This window comes from Adiantum capillus-veneris, chromosome 3 (genome assembly GCF_014529385.1).
Source record: "Adiantum capillus-veneris isolate H3 chromosome 3, ASM1452938v2, whole genome shotgun sequence".
NCBI classification, from domain to species: Eukaryota; Viridiplantae; Streptophyta; class Polypodiopsida; order Polypodiales; family Pteridaceae; genus Adiantum; species Adiantum capillus-veneris.
The window spans coordinates 87062605-87079751 of record NC_140933.1 but is presented as its reverse complement, the minus strand read 5'-3'; the positions used below and the strand labels follow the sequence as shown (position 1 = coordinate 87079751).

General features: G+C 39.8%; 1 protein-coding gene across 1 annotated transcript; it reads right to left on the bottom strand.

The window, feature by feature from the left end:
• Nucleotides 1–217: 217 nt before the first annotated feature.
• Nucleotides 218–4389, bottom strand: LOC147461251 (uncharacterized). Its single transcript, XM_086508844.1, has one exon. It carries the CDS (start codon nt 4337–4339, stop codon nt 1376–1378), a length of 2964 nt encoding a protein of 987 aa, XP_086364970.1. The 5' UTR covers nt 4340–4389; the 3' UTR covers nt 218–1375.
• Nucleotides 4390–17147: the final 12758 nt, after the last annotated feature.

Here is a 17147-nt window from a genome sequence, read left to right as displayed (position 1 = left end):
CTGGTTGTTGTGAATGCCTACAATCTGAGTCCAAAGTTCAAGTACAAAACAAAAATATATGCAAAGTTGTCAATCACATCCTACAATCTACCTTTGAGCTAGTTCACTTTGTCAATAACCATCTGCTGTGAATGTGCTATTTGAGATTAATTTGCTATTGGTTTGCTTGATGAGCTTGTAAAAAAGTAGCAAATTGCTGAATTGTTTGATTTATTGGCTCTTTCATCTTTTGTAGTCATTTCAACTTTGCGTCAGACTCAACAAAGACTGTCAAGGAGAGTCTTGACGAAGGGGTATGCTACAAGAAAGGCTTTGGGCCTCTTCCCCGAGAAAAAGCATGGTATAGGAACAAATTTGAGTAGATAATACAAATAAATTACACCTTGCACTTGTATTGCTTCAAGAATTAAATACATGGGAGAGCTTTTGGCTTCAAGATTGTAATATAAACCTTGATGAGACACAATGCTTGAGCGATCTTGGGAGTTCACCCTTCAACTCTTGCTTCCAAACTCGCTCTTTAACTTGCTTCTTCGATCTCCCTTTCTTATGCTTCTCGACGAAAACATACCCTTATATGGTAACTCGGCCAAAAAAAGTAAATTCTGACAACATCACTCCTCGATCCAATGGCTTGGGCCCGTGGTCTTTGGTGCTGAGGGAAACCAAGTTTAACCAATTGTAGAGCAAAGCGAGGCCCTACGTCCTGCGGACCTGCGGAGGAGGGCACAGAGAACAACATACGCAGGAGGAAGATGGTCCATCCACAGAGGCTAGAGCGAGTCCTCAGAATCGGGAATCCCATGATGAGCGAATGTCTCTGCTTTTGTGTAATCGATGTGGATGGGAAAGCACACATTGCCTGTCAGTGAAGGTATAAGGAAATGCAGAGGGCTAAATGCAGGGAAGACTCAGAGAAAGGACAGATGAGAGCAGACTCCTACTCAGAACATATGCAACTTCCTTTAAGGATGGAAATGACTGAGAGAGTACAACAAAATGACTGCAGAAGTGTTCAGATGTAAGCGACGTAAGGAACAATGGATGGCGAGCGCCTAATGATGTGCGGATGCATTTAAGCAGGATGGACAGCATGTTTGTAGTTTCAATAAGTACAAGGTCAAACCCAAGGAATTCACCGAGGGTTGCCCTTAGATCGTATGCAAGTGTAAGGGACAGGGGTTTTATAAGGGAGGAAAGCAAAAAATGGTCATGTAAAGGTGGTAAAATGGGACATTTTATGCACACAAGTGGCAACCCACATCATACTCAACAAGCATGCACCAATATATGAGAGACCATTGGAGGCTAAAGCCTTAAAACCAGAAGTACAGGGACATACAATGATAAGACGAGGCGGACTCAACATGTCCCATCATCTGATCTCTGCAAACCCTGGAATGAACTCATGGGGTAGTTTGTAACCAAGTAAGGGGATTATGGTCCACATGGCCATGGGCTTACCATGATCTTTTTCCAAGATGATGATGGCATGACAATCATTGCATTTGTGTGTATGCCTGGACCCCAAAATACAAAAGTTAGCCAAGGCATAAGCATGCAGGAAGCTGGTTGAACCAGCAGAATCGTCAGTTGATTGCCGACGCTTAAGAAGCACTGCAACTGTATCTGGCCGCTCTCCAAAGAAGGAGTCCTCGTCACAGAGATCCCCGAGATTGAGGGGGTCAAAGCTTCCCAAACCCCACATCGCACAAGGCTCAGATTGATCATTACTGAGTATGTCATCTACAAATTGTTGCAATGCCGCAAAGTCAATGACTACACCCGCATTGTTGCGATTTTCCCCTCTGCGATTCCGGCAATGCCAACAATGTAGCTTATCTTTACTTTCGCCTGCAGGCAGCAAACTTCTTAAGACAACTACATTGATGTTGCAGAGTGCCCCATCTTGCAACATTTTGTACACCCACTCTTTCACCTTCATGTTTTCTGCATTGCGGAAGCATAAAGCGTCAAGAGACGTGTGCGGTAGTTGCCCAAGAAAAAATGCAGCAAAGCTCTTGAAGTGACAGCCATCACCTTCAAGAGATTGAACTTTGACAGGCCTGTCCATGGCTTTGTGAATTCCAGTTGATGGTCGAGGAACTAAGCGATGCAGATTGTAATCGTCTTTCAACATCGCTAATGCCACGATGAGCGCATTGGGTTCCCACTCAATTATATTTTGATCTGTGATCCCTACTTCCAACAAGACCTCAGAGCTTAAATGTGTCAGCCACTCTGACCCCTTGTTCCAATATGTCACCGCCTCCGCGAACAGATTTGGGAGCGAGAGCAAGATTGCTGCCACCAGCTTGTCATCCCATGCATAGCAAGGGGCCTGTGCTGCCTTTGTGTAAACCAAAGTTGATAGAGCTCTATGCCGTGCCGCAACAAAGGAAGTTGTTATGATATCCTCTTGTGGCTGATTCTTCTGGATCTCTGCCAATGCCCAGTGATGGTGCAATGCGACAACTACATCCTCAGGTTCATCTCTATGGGACAAAAAGAGCCTGTATGTATTGTTTGTGTTGAACCGGGCTAGTGTTGGCACATCGACGTCCTCCTCATCTTTGAGATAAAACAGGCCTGGCAATTCCGGTAGCCGACTCCCCTCATATACCAGCATATTGATTCCATTCTGGGATGTCCTTCCTAACGTTACAAGCCTCGGACTCTGTAATTGACAAAAGAGGTGATGTAGCTCCATCAGGCATGATGCCATCTCCTTCAAGGGTTCCATATCCATATTGACTAGCTCGTCAAAGCTATAATGCCAACGTGAGCATGACACAATCACCCAGCCTGCAACAAGAATGGAGCCATCTTCTCTAACATAAGTTGAAGGCAGTGGAGTTGCATCAGCCTTAAGCGCATGGTAAAGGGCCCGATAATTCTTAAGGATTGCACCAAACATTGCAAAAGCACATGTCAAGCATGCGACAAGAGCTGAGTAGGTTGTCTCTGAAGTGAAAAGCCCAAGGCCAGAGGCTCCCAGTGCATGCTCGACACGGGGCCATGTTCGTAGAGAAGCGGCAGGAATTACATGGTCTTGTTGCAATGCCCATTTTAAAGCAAATGATGACTGACACTCTTTGCAGTTGTGGGCATGAGCCAGGAAACATTTATACATTGCATCGACAGCCTCATCTGCACCCCAGATACTAGAGCCGACACTTGGAGCGAATGAGGAATGCTCGGACATTCGAGGGAGGATGACAATAACCGGATTGAAGAGAAACTGCATGGTGGCGGACGCCCCCCACCATAGTTGGCTGTCTTTGTATTGTCTGGAGGCAAGCTTGTCAAACCACAAAACCTTTTCGGTGATAATCCCCGACTGAACTAGAGCAGTAAGGACTGAATCTACCTCAGCAGTCCAGGTAGCCGGAGGCTTTGTCCGGTCGGCGCATTGCACATAGGAGACCACAGCATACTTATCTAAAGGGGAGATAGGTAGTATTGGTGGCAGGGGCGGTGGCGGCGGCCCAGTACTAGATAGATCTATGTTGAGGATGTATAGATCATGCCATATCTTATCCAATGCTTCTTTAGTGGGTGCGGTGAGCGGAGCATAGCCAAGTCGATGAAGCATTTTCTTGTATTCAACGGCGTATTCAATATCACCAACAACACTGGTGTATTCCTGCTCGCTCAACCAAGTGGGGTTGGGCTTATGCAAAGTGCCAATCCAACACCCTTCTGGCCAGAGCCTGCCACAATCGACTCGAATAGCCTTGTAGGCAAGTGCACCTACAACAGCATTGGGATTGCAGTCACGCCATATTTGTGGCCGTCCCGTGAAGTAGATGGAATATAGATGATGCAATTGGCATGCAAGTGCCAGAACATAACTATCAGTATGATGATCCAGTCGGAGCAGCCCCATCATCTCAATTGTAAGCTGCCTGATCTTCTTCTCCAGGACCCCCTGATCTGCAACGACTGCTTTGGTTTGATCTTCTGCAGTAAACAAAGTTGGTGGCCATCCCTCGCTTCCGGCCTCATACTTGACAGCAGCCAAAGCATCGTCAACGGCGATTTTCAGTGCATTATGGATGTCCTCAATGGTGGGATATGTTGCCGATGGGTTTATTTGCTCACCCATGGATGTGCTGCACGCATTCAATACTGCATAATTAATGATTTTGCAGTGTGCTAAAGAGTGCTTTGCGTAGGAATATGTGTATAAGGAGCTATCTGCGTGATGGGTTAATGAGCAGGAGACAGATTTATCATGGGCTGTGATCCATTCCTCACCAGCATTGCCCGTCGTAGAGCTGAATTTTCCTCTTGGGTACGTGCAAGCATATTCCCTTGAAATAGAACGTGCACACATTTGAAAGGTGAGAGGACGTTGAATATGGCTTAATTGAACACAGAGAGAGAGAGAGAGAGAGAGAGAGAGAGAGAGAGAGGACGTTGAATATGGCTTAATTGACCAGAGAGAGAGAGAGAGAGAGAGAGAGAGAGAGAGAGAGAGAGGTTGATTTGTCTTTATAAGACCTCGTCTCACTATGCCCTAGTGAGCCCTCCACACTATCTCGCACTGGCATGCTCAAATGGGATCGATGGCTGAGGTGATCTCGGCCATCGGATGCGCATTTGGAAATTTCGGGGCGTTTGGTAAATTCGGGAAGAAAAGTAAATTCGGGCAAGCTTGTAAATTCGGGTCGATCCGTATCCCATGTCTCGAACCCCCGACCTCCCCACCACGAGCCATGTGCACTAACCACTACACCCTCATGCGTACGTTGAAATATAGGCGATTCGAGTATGTCATATTGTAAATGTGGGCCGATTAGTAAATTCGGGGAAAATTGGTAAATTCGGGGTAACCTCAGATCTAATGGTCCATAATTGACGCGCATCGCCTTTTCCTCCTCCATTGATCCCATTTGACCATGCCCGTGTGATATAGTGATGAGAGACCTCTAGTGAGCTTAGTCACTAACTCCAAAAAAAAATCCCATTTGACTTTTTTCTCTCATGATTATGAGGTGACATTTTTAGTAACATCTACTGCTTTGCTTGTCCTTTGAAGCACATTTGATAACCGGATGTGCAAAATCAAGTTGCAAACATAACTGAGCAGTCAATACTTCTTTGTAGCATAGTCGATATGGTAATTTGAGCCCAAATGGAATGAAAGCCTTATCTTGTTTGGGTTCCATACTTCCATACTTGTCTTCCACTTTTTAAAATTTGAGCTACGTGAACATAATGTTTATGGCAAGCATGTTAGGTAAGCTTTGGGTACCAATTGTTAGGCAAAAAGAATCTTGAGAAGGTAGCCTTAGGTAGCCCTAGTGCATTCAAATGTATATGGGACTATACCCACCAAGTCATTAGGTGGTCTTGTTTATACGTTATTACCTCTTTAGATGATGCAACCCATAAAGGTTGGACAGACCCTTTGAAGCATAAGGTTGATGCATTATGTATCACTCAATCAGATAAGAAGTTTAATTGCTTGAGGATTGATAGATTGTTGCTTCTAGTAGCATTGAGAATGCACAAAGTAGTGAGAGTTCATCAACTAGTGTTGTGACTCAGTTGTCAAAATGAAGTTCCATGTCCTCCAAGTCCTCTTTGGTTTTGAGGAGGTACCAAGAGAATGATATCACAAGTTCGGTGCTTTATGAAATCTCTAGGATATAGGCTGAGTAACATTGACCACGCAATCTCCTACAAGTTGAGGCTTTTCGGGGTCACGTGGAGGTGACAGTCCTAAACTATCGGACTGTGCCGACCAATCAGAACCCACTGCTAACACCTCTTAATAGGACCCATCCATCTCATTTTAGGACCTCTGTTTGACTCGTGTCACTTATCTCATGACACTCTTATAACTCGTACATTTGGAAGCTTAGGAGGGCTTAGGAGCACTCAATGTTGGTCTTTGTATCATTTATACTTTCCAGTCAATCATTCCAGAGTTTTGAATCTGAATCAATTGTCCTCTGAACTACATTTTGAATCTGAATACATTCTCAATTGTTTCATAATCTGAAGTCTTTTCATTTCAGTCCAGTTGTGTGTCTGAAGTCTATAATTAAGTCATCTCAAGTCTAATTCTCTTCGTCTGATTTAATCTGATATCTGACATCTGACATCTTACTATGAGCCTAACTCTGAAATAGTTGTCAAACGATCCATCTCATTCCAATTTGGCGATCACGGTGGAACCACTCTCCTAGTTAGAATTTAGAGCTAGTCAACCATTCACAATGCCTATATGACATTCAACACGAGGAAGAAGAGCTGCCACAATGTCTATCGCTAATCAAGATCACATCAATATAGTGGCAGTGGAATTAGAGCAAGGCTACAATGATGAGAAGCAACATTCTAAGAACGAAGAAAATGAAGCATCGAAGGTGGTGAGGAACAACGAGATTCTAAAAAGTCATAGCATTTTTTATAACGACATTCAAATAGAGCTAAAGGACACTCACATTCACACATTTCACACCATTTAGCTAGAAAGCGAAAAGCCAAAGTCCATACTGATGCCAGCGATGCAGACAAACACAAGCATAAACGTTCACAATCATAAACAAAACTTGGTAAAAAGAAAGAGGCCGACACAATCACCGAAACTAATGAAGACTACCATGTCAAACATAAGAGATGGGGGGTAGATATCGATTATGAGAAAAAACCCAAACGACGGCCCAAAGAAACCAAATGTCATGCAAAATCCAAATGATTGGAGAGGAAATCAGAACAGCATGCAAAATCCTTACATGGTGAGAGGTCTAATGATCTAAAAATAGCATTTCCCGCTTTCAAAGCTAGCCAAACAAAGATGGACATGTTCACATTTAGGCTTTTTAGCAAAACACTGACATGAAAGATATGGATGAAGATGACTGAGCTGAAAAAAATCCGCAGACATTGAAGGATGCATAGCAGAAATGGTATTACCATTATCTAGTGTGCAAACTTTGAACATACAACAATCTAAAGAAATCTTTCTTGTTGGAATACAGTGAGAACCGACGAGATAAAGATATCCTCTGCATGTTGGATAAAATCCGGCAAGGTTAACTCTCAATCAAAAGCTATGTGGAGAAGATAAAGAGCTACCTAGATAGTTGAATGAGCCTCCATCAAAGAAGCACATATGCGAGTGTGGTTCTTAAGCGAGTTAAGAGCAAGAAATTCAGAGAGCATGAGGTAACAGTACCTTTAATGATCTACTACAAAGAGCTGTGAAACGGAGCAACAAGCCAAGAAAAAGAAGGCCAGCAATGGATATCAAGCTCCAACTCCAATGATTCTTCTACTGAAGATTTGTCAACCAGCTCCAGTTCTTTGAATGACAAAGAAGACACATTCAAGAACAAGAAGAAGGGGGCTTGGAGTTGTCTAAACAAATCTTTTAGATCCCAAGGACTAGACTTCCAATTGAGAAAGTAAAGATTTGGTGTAGAAAATGCAAATTCAAAGAGCATTTGTCTTATGAGTGTTGCCAATGTATGTATTGCAAAGCTTTTGGACACCCATGGAATAACTGTAAGATTAGAATAAATCACTTCAAGGAGGGAAAGGATGTTTTCATGGTAGCATTGACAAATCCAGAGCAAGACAATTGTTTTGAAAATGTCGAGAATACAACCTGTACTAGTGGTATGGCGGGAAGAGGGAGGTACGATAATTTTTTGGTTGAGGATGTGGCATGATTGACTTTATCAGATATAATTTCAATTACTACACATGTCGAAAGTACGACACTTTCTAGCACAATGTTTGCACAATGTAAAAGTTGAAGTGGTTGAAGGAAAGGTGGCAGAGCCAATAGCAGTGTGCATGATCACTAAGAGTGTTAGTGTTTCATCAAGGAGATACCAGATGAGAAAACCAATCAAAAAAAGCAAATCAAAGAGGCTCAAAAGTAGGAAAATCACAGGGCTATTTTGGAAGGCTAAAGGGAAGGCCAAGGAAGTGGATGAGTGGCAAAAGCAGAGGGTGCTAGCAACTTAGATCAAGAGCAAAGAAAGCTAGAGAAACCACAGTGCTTAGAAGCTCGATCCATTCAAAAACTCTTGTCAGTACCTTCAAAAGCTCAGAGAGTGAGAATTCCATCTTTCGGATTTGGTAAGAAGAATGCTGAGAGTGCAATGAAAGGCTTTGATGAGAACCTACGGAGGAGGTATGACAAGTCAAGCCTTCACTTGGCTGGAGTTGACGAAACACATTGGGGTTCAAAAAATGTTAGAAAGGAACAATCTGAATTTCCACTCAAGTATCCATCACTTAGAAGAAACAGAAGGCCAACAAAGGTATGGCATTGTGAGGATAGCTTTCCAGAGGAAAGGTCGTCTAGCTCTAATAGTGGAGATGAGCAAAACGAGATGTATGTCAAAGCATGTAAACGGATCCAGAAGTTGACTGTTGAGTCAGATGACATCAAAAGAACTCTACCAGAAGTTGCTAAGTTTAGAAGAAAGCAGAGAGAGAAAGAATTTGAATGGTAGCAACATGGTATGATATTAAGGACAACAAAGTGCCAATAATCCAGATAGAACACAAACTGTGGAAACAATGGAAACCATTGTCAAGAGTTATTCTTCGTCCCTCCCTAAAGTCATGGTCTAAAAAATATGCTATTTCTAGAGCTTCACTCTTGAGAGGACTTACTTTCCTCAATAGCTTTTCTACTCCTTCCAATTCAGCCCTCAAATAGTATTCTCTCACATTACAACTTTTTTTTGAAGATCAAATCTCTGCTTCTGCACTAGAGCATTGTTTGGTAAGACCATCAAGCTTCTTTGGGAGTTTTGTTACATAAGAATGATGAGCTTCATTCCTATTTTATATCTGCTCATAGTTATGAGTACCATATTGCTAATGATTTCCAACTTGCAAGTGGTGCCTCATTGTAAAGTCATTGAGACCATCTTTGTATACATCTTAACTTTTCTCTTTATGAAACTAAGAATAAGAGTGTACATGAACTAATTTTTAATTTCTTTGTACAAGTGGTGCTATTTTCCTCCATGGATTCCCCAGGTACTCAATGACCTAGGAGTGTTATTGAATCAATATTTTGCAGCAATGTACAAACAATTGTCGTCTTTGTGTTGATATCAACTATGAGTGACTTATGTGAGTGACAATGCAACCAAGTTTGAGAGGTGCACACAAGGTCTCAAGGAGACACATGGTTTCTCAAGAACACCACTCAAAGGGAAGAAACATGGATTTCAATGAAACTCAAGATATAGATTTTCGATTGAAGCTAGGGACAACTTTACTTCCATTGAGGTTTTTTGCAAAACTATATGTTTCCTTCTAATTAAATACTTTGGATTGTTTCATTTATGCTTTCACCTCAGAGATGCTTCAAATGTGTATGTGATATATGTTGTTTGTTCATCTTATATATATATATATATTTTCCATCCAATTCTGTAAAGTGGGAGTCGATACAATCCTTCAAAGGCACTTTCGAAGCCATCCACATTGAACTTGGCAAGTTGTTATATGCTAGTTCTCTATCCTTGGAGCTTGCCTCACGTGATATCTTTTCTTATAGTCGCACTTATGTCACACCTATAAACGATGGGTATGGAAATCTATATCCCATTCACTCACCAAGTTTGGAGAGTTTGGAATGGCCTACACCAAAAAATGCATTGATAACAACAGTCAAAAGAGAATAAAGGTGGATATGCACATAGCCATGAGGTGTACCTACGAGTCACACAAAGCAACAGTAATATGGTTTATGCCTCTGCATGGGTTTATGTATATCTTTCAATTGTAGTGTGTCCATAGGACACCAACAATGTGGATTTGTAAAGGTGAAGGTGCAATCAATGGCTTCCTTGTAGTTGGATGGGAAACCAAGGTGGTCCCATAAAGTGTTGTGTGATTCTCAAAAATTCGGTGTTTTGATATCATATCACAAATCAAAGCTTATCAATGGTATTTCTCTACAGGAGATGGAAGCGAATGATGGGAATATGGGAGGCACTCCACTCTGATGTTGGTACTTGAGACAATGTAGATCTTCAAATATACCTTCACAGTGATGCGCAACATGACATCTCTATCAATAATGGTTGGCTCCTTGGCCATCTTTGTGAGTATCTCAACCTGAGATACACTACCCGAGCAGTACATTTTTTTGTCAATGACAATTATTTTGGTTTAGAAAAGAAAAAGGTTTTGCTTGTGGGACATTGCAGACCTATGATGTATTATTGTAAGAGTTTGTAACTAGTGCAAATTATGCCCTTACTGTAGAGAGGGCTCTATGTCCACCATGTAATGAGTGTTTCCCCTTGAGAATCAACCACTTGACCTGTGAAAGGGTTGATTGAAAACTTCAAGGTGGAGAGCTCATCAGAGGAGTTTTGTTTTTCAAGATACTTAAATAATCTGTCAACAGATTTCCATATGCAAGCACACTTAAGTCCAAGGACTACTTTGTTGCCTTTGTAAGTGGTTTGTCACACACTTTTCCCATATTTGAAACTCATTGTGGGACTTCGAGCGTCAATTTTTTTTTAAAAGTAGATGCTTCACTCTACTACTACTTATACAAATTTTATTGGGGCTAGCTTTTGTTCTTCATGATGTCTTCTTGTCTTTTTGTTAACTCTAATGCACCGCCATTGAGACCAACAATTGATAGAATGCCTTCAAGTTCTCTTATGAACTTTTCTCTTATTTCTATTTATCAAGAATTCTTAAAGGTGTATGAAGGGTGCACACATGTACATTGGCCAATGGAATGTGTAAAATAGGCTTCCAATTTGAGTCTTCCAAGGGGATACACTTGGTCACAACTAAAGATACCTTGAAACCATTGCTATAGTGATTTGCTCAATGTTTTCGTAGTGGATACACCTTTGCCAACCTTTCTCTTTCCACCTTAACTTGTTGGCCCTTGCACCCTTGCCTTTAGTGGTTGTTGACACTTTATTGTGGCAACAATAGATGCATGGAAAGAGGTTCAAAGCACCTTGTTTTCTCTCTAACATACACTTAAAATTTTCAAGTCTCTTTCCAAGTGCTAGTTGACTTCAAAAGTATGCAAGACCTAGAACTTGCAATTGTTTCCCTTCCTTTTGTTGTCAAACAACATCAACAATCAGAGTGTGATTGAAATGCAGCCTTAGGGACTTATGTGTCTCATATGCAAGAGATAAAAAGCTACCACCCACCAAATATTATTCTTTGATTGAACCCCAAAACATGTATTTTCCTTCTCCTTGGCATTTATCTCAACATCTATGCCATCCATGACCCTCTTCATCAAGGTAATGCTTACCCTTTCGATACGTTGATCTTTCACAATGAGGGTGGGAATGGAGAGAGGTTTTGGAGGGAGCTTTTGAGAGAACTTTTTTCGATCATTTTATTGGGTAGTGTTTTTGAGTAAAAAAGCTCTCCACAATGTGGCAGGAGAGAGATTTTTGGAGGAAGATTTTTTTGTTATTTCACAATCTATTCGAACCTTCAAACTAACATGGTCTTCGGAATAAAGTATGCTTCAAACATAGTGGAAGGACAAGAAGATGCAAGCCACCCTATTAGACCATGACATTCGCCAAACAGAATAACAATTTCTATTCAGCATCTAATATCCACTAACCAAAAAATATATTATGCACATAGTTGACGAAATGCAAGACAAAGGACATCATCTCGAAGCATGAATTCTCACAAAAAGAATTACAATATCAAACCAACAATTACAGTTTGTGCCATACAAATTTGTATGTGCATAAGGAAACTTGATCTATGAGGGCCATGCCATACAAATTTGCACCACCTCCAAATGGGTACACCATGATTCCTGACATCCCTCCCACTTGAGACCGACACCAAGACATGAATTTTGATACCAACTTAAGGAGGTGATAACATTCAGTTTTTCTCATATGGAACCCTTAACCTCAAAATATCTTTCTCTTTTATCGATTCAACTTTCAAAATGAAGCCATCAAACTAAATTTAAACTCTACCTTCCAGGGGCAACTCATGAGAGTCCTCTAATTCACCCTTGGTTCAAGGCCACTGACACTTTTTTCTTGGTTATGACCAAGCACATCCTTCGATGCATTCCCCTAAGATGAGTGTATTTATAAGGACACAAGTCTCTAGTTCCCAAGTTTGATCCCCACTCTATAGATTGGAATCCCTTTCCCCTTTCTTGAGTTAATTTAATGGACAACATAAAATTGGGTTCAACTTTTTAGCCAACAAATTAACCTTCCACAATCCACCCTCCCACCAAACTGTTTGATAAATGCACCCTTTCAAGGTAGTACTATGATACTAGAAAACAATATTCCAAACATATCGAACTAAGAATACATTTTAAGCATTTGAAAGCAGCATGCAAACTGTTGCATACCCTTGGAAGTTTGCATTTATCATGTCGTTCCACCTTTTCACTTGATATAATATTTTACTTTATTTTTCCTTTAGTATGATTAAAGTTATCTAGTTATATTTTAAGCAATTACATATAATTCTTTAGGAATATCCCTATCCTTGTCCCAAGATTTAGGTATCCTGTCTCCTCCGCCACGTGTGGAAGCGACGCCTTTACACAGCTTCCAATTCTTATTTTTCTTTACATTGTTTGGGAAAGGCTTACAATTAATTTACCTTATGTTCCTTTTAAATAAATATTCCAAGAAGCAGAGCAAGGGTCCGCGACTAATGATAACAATTGTAGGATAGCCGATTTAGGTTCCTATCCTTTCTAAGGTTCATTTTTACCAAACAATTCAAAGAGTTCCTTATTTAAATCACATCTTCCTCCCTTATCCGATCCCTTTTTAAAATTCCTTTTTTATTCCTCCATTTATCGTCGATATCAGGCCTACCGAGGCTATGCCGATTTCTTGACGTATCTGCACATCTCACCACCTGTCTCGGACACACTCCCTTCCAATCCCAATTCTAGGGCCTTGAATGAACCCGAGCTAAAAATAGAGACCAACGGTTATCAATCCTAGCCAGAAAGGACCATCCCCCATTGCATCCCATAGGTAAACACCTACACCGGTCTTTTTCAAACATGTAAGACAAGTTTCCCATTTAAAACTTCTATGTTATGTTAGTGCTATCCACGTCAAATCTTCTTAGTAAAGCTTTTAGTCCTAGTTGAAATTTAGAGTGAGTTCCTTGAGTTATTATCCCTTATTTTCTATTTCATTTTTATGTCTATTCAAACAAAACCTTAAGAAATCAACGAGTCTCTTGGGAGTTAAGATTTTGTCTCGACGTAAGTTTCAAGTTAACCCCGTTTTGGACGAATCCCATTTTTTTTTCTTGCATCATTTGTCATCCATGGACATCTCCGTGGAAGTGATGGGAGTTTTATGTTCAAGCAACACGGTCATCACTTTCATGAAGCTATCCCCTTACTCCCTCCATATTGCAATTGCAAAACAAATCTGAAAGAAAAAAAACCCAAAAAGAACAATTCATATGCTCTTTATGATGATCTTTGTTCTAGTGTGGGCCATGAATTGAAAACATAGAACTTTAGAGTGTACCAACTTACAATCATAAACTTCTTTTGAGTGATTATGCAAGAGTCAATGCTTGATTGTGTAAGAGTAGAACCATTCAATGAATGATGGTATAAAAGTAAAAGGCAAAGTTCCTAAGAGTGGGTATGCTAGTGTAGTAAAAATACTTGTGTAATTGAGTATGAATGGTTAAGAAATCCTTCTTTGAGATAGGGTTTAGGCATACCTGTCTATCGTGGAGAGGATTAATTCCATAGCTAGAAGTGGTTTAAGAATTTGGGGTTTTCCAATTGACAAGAGGGGGAGGGAGGATAACCTTACTTGGAAGGGAGATCCTCTTTCAAAGAAAACTCCTTTAGCTATAATAAAATTTTCCCTCAAAAACTCAACTCCCGAATTAGACTTTAACTTAAGTGTGACACTAAAAATTTTACACACATAATTTATGCAAAATCAAGAAAAAGCTGTGGGCCTTTCATGAGAGCAATATAGTTCCTCTTTTGAAAAATAAGGTTATTTCCAAAAACAATTCCATTACTTAGTTGCCTTTGATTTATGGCATTTACCTTTTAAAAGTGTAATTTAGGTAAGATCATAAAAGTAAGCTAAAAATTAATAAAAAGTTTTATGCGAGAGATTAAGGAATAATTAAAGGTATTAGTCACCATTCATCATGCACACTATTTAGGTAAATATGATCTCCAGTCACCTATGGTTAAAGAGAATGCTTTCTACTCTCTATATGCCATATTAGTTTGGTGATCTACAGAACATGATACGGAACTTGAAATAACATTGTGGTTAGTTTTTAGAAACATGGTTAGTTATGATAATTAATGAACCATAGTTAGAAAGAAAAAATAAATTAAGAAGTTGTTCTTCTTCCCAAGCAAACAAGGGAAAGGCTTGCTTGTAAGAGCTTAAGCATGAAAGGGAAATCATTTTGAAGAAAATGCAATAGCATAAAAAGAACAAGAAAATGCTACCTTAATGTGTGTGTATGGTATAGTATTCTCCTTGCTTTGGACGTAGTCGGCTCTCTCCCTCTTCACCTTCACTTGAAGACCACCAATTTTTCTACTTGGATTGAGAGAAAGGAATGAGATAAACGAGATTCAAGCTAGGGAAAGCTTGAGGATAGGGAGAGTTTAATGTGAAGAAGAAGATCAAGTTTTAACAAAATTAATTAAGGTTTTGGCTATGGTTTCTCTTGGAGAGGGGTGTGTGTGAAAGAGGAATGTCTATGGCTTTCTCAAGCTTACTCTCAAGTTTGCACCTTGAGAAAATGAAGGAGAGAAGTGTAAAATGAAAAGAGAAGCCCTCTTTTTATGCACATTTTAGATAAGTGCCTTCACTTATCTTGATAGCTTATTTTCCTTATCGATAAGTTTATTCTATTTATCTTGATAAATTATCTTGCTTTTAAAAACTTTTTCAACAAGCTACTTACTCACCTCATCCTTATCCTCATCTTCTCTTTCTTTTTTCTTTTCTTTTTCTTTTTCTTTTCCTTTTTTCTTGCCTTTTTCTTTATGCTAATATTATCAAAATGAAGAGCTAATTTTTCATGCATTGGTTATGCCCATGCTCCCATGGTGTAAACCTAAAGTGACTCATGGGTAAACTTTGTAGCTTGGATTTAACTCGAATTCACCTCGATTTTTTTTTTCCTGAGTCGATGGTATAGATGCATTGGTTAAGAGTAAGGGCTAGAAGGAGTCCCTTACAAACTCCCCAACAAAAAGAAAGAGTTATCCTCAACTCGAAACAATAAAGGAGGGTGGTAAATCTTTATCCGCAAGTTACACCTTTAACTTTTATGTTACACTAATTAATTCTTTGCTAGCTGGCTCATCTATATAAGGCGCAATCTCTCCTTCTTTCTTACAGTATTCTTAACTCCATCTTTTCATCTTCCTATTGCCAATATCTTCTTAGGATTATCTCTTTTAATCCTTTACGCTTTCTCTTTGCTCATTTTCTTACTTTATGGACCAGTGGTAGGAGCTGGTTTTATCCGTGGCCATTCTTCATCTTCAACAAGCAAGTGAATACGTAAGGAGAGATTTGGTGGAGCGATATGAGCGTCTGCTCTTCCTTCACTTGGGAACTTCAGTCAAACAAACCAAATGGTGGACATTTCGTGGCATAACAAGGGTGACATTTTGGGATCGGGAGCAATTTCGCAACAATGTCTGCTTGGCTATGGTAATTGAAGCTATGGGTTTGGGTCCAAGATATTACTATGTAATGAGGTCAATGCATCGGGGGTTTTCTGAAGGAGTCTTTTTGGTTGCACAATTTCTTCCTTATCAATAGATATATCTTTACCCTCACTTTGGTTTATCTCTTTGAGGGCCCTTTAAATTCTCACCTCATACTAGAGAGATCAGTGCAACAATTTCACGGCGAATTCTTTCTATGGATGAAAAGTCTAATATGTGCCCTGTTTGTGATACTTGCTTTTGAAATCATGTGATGAATGGGCCTATTGACTTGTAGAAAAAAATCTGTCTTTGTTGTATTTCTTCACAAGTTCATCATAATTAAGATCTTGGTTATTGTCTTGAGTCTTTCTTTCTCTGATTTTTCTTTTGACAAACACAGTTAAATTCATTCTTGGCTTCCTATGTTTGCTATTTTGTAGAAATCTCTGAGATAATTAAAAACACAATTAAATCTATTTATGTATTTATTTGCAATTACATACAGTGATCTGAGTTACAAAGGGTTACACTAATCTTGTTATTATGTAGCAAAAACAGTTAGGTTACATTGCTTGGGTGATAGAAAAAGTTAACAAGACGAAGCTTGTATTCATCGATTACATCGGGAAGATTAATAGGATCATAAAAAAAAGAAAAAACACATTACAAAAGGTGAAAAAATTGAGAAATAATGCGTTCTCAATCTTCCCATGAAGCATCTTCAAAAACAAAAAGATACACCTTTTCTACAAAGAAAGAGGACTTGCCTCGCTTAGTGTATAACTAGGCGTTTTCTAAGAGTTTCCATAACATGGCATACAAGATGGTCTCAATCTTCTTGGGTGTTTGAAAATATGAGATTGTCATCAAAGAATTCCACAATAGAATCATCTAGCTCTTTTCTAAAAGTCACTCATGAGACGGTTAAAGGTGGTAGGGGCGTTACCTAGGCCAAAAGGCATGATTGTGAACTTGTAATGCCCAAACCTTGTATTGAGAGCTATTTTTGGGACAACTTCTTTTTTTATCCCAACTTGGTAGCCTAATCTGAGATCGATCTCGGAGAAATATATGGCATCCTCTTCTTCTAGTTGAGTAGACACATCATCACTCGTGCCTAAAAATGAATGTGACTGCATAGATTTGAGGAGGGCGTTCATATCCTTATCACATCCAAACTCCTCTACAAGTGTTGTAGCAAGCAACATCTGATTTGGTACAGGGACTTGAGGTGTTGGTGGCACTTATGTATCAAGAAGCACCAAATCTGAAGTGTTAGCTACAGGCGAGTCTCGAGCAGCTCTATCTCTTGGTAGTTTACATGACATATTTTATGGCTGTGGCAAAAAAACCACCTCCTCTCAACGATATGTTTATAAATATCACAAATACACAAGGGTCTCTTTCAAATTAAACATTTCACAAGATGGATTCT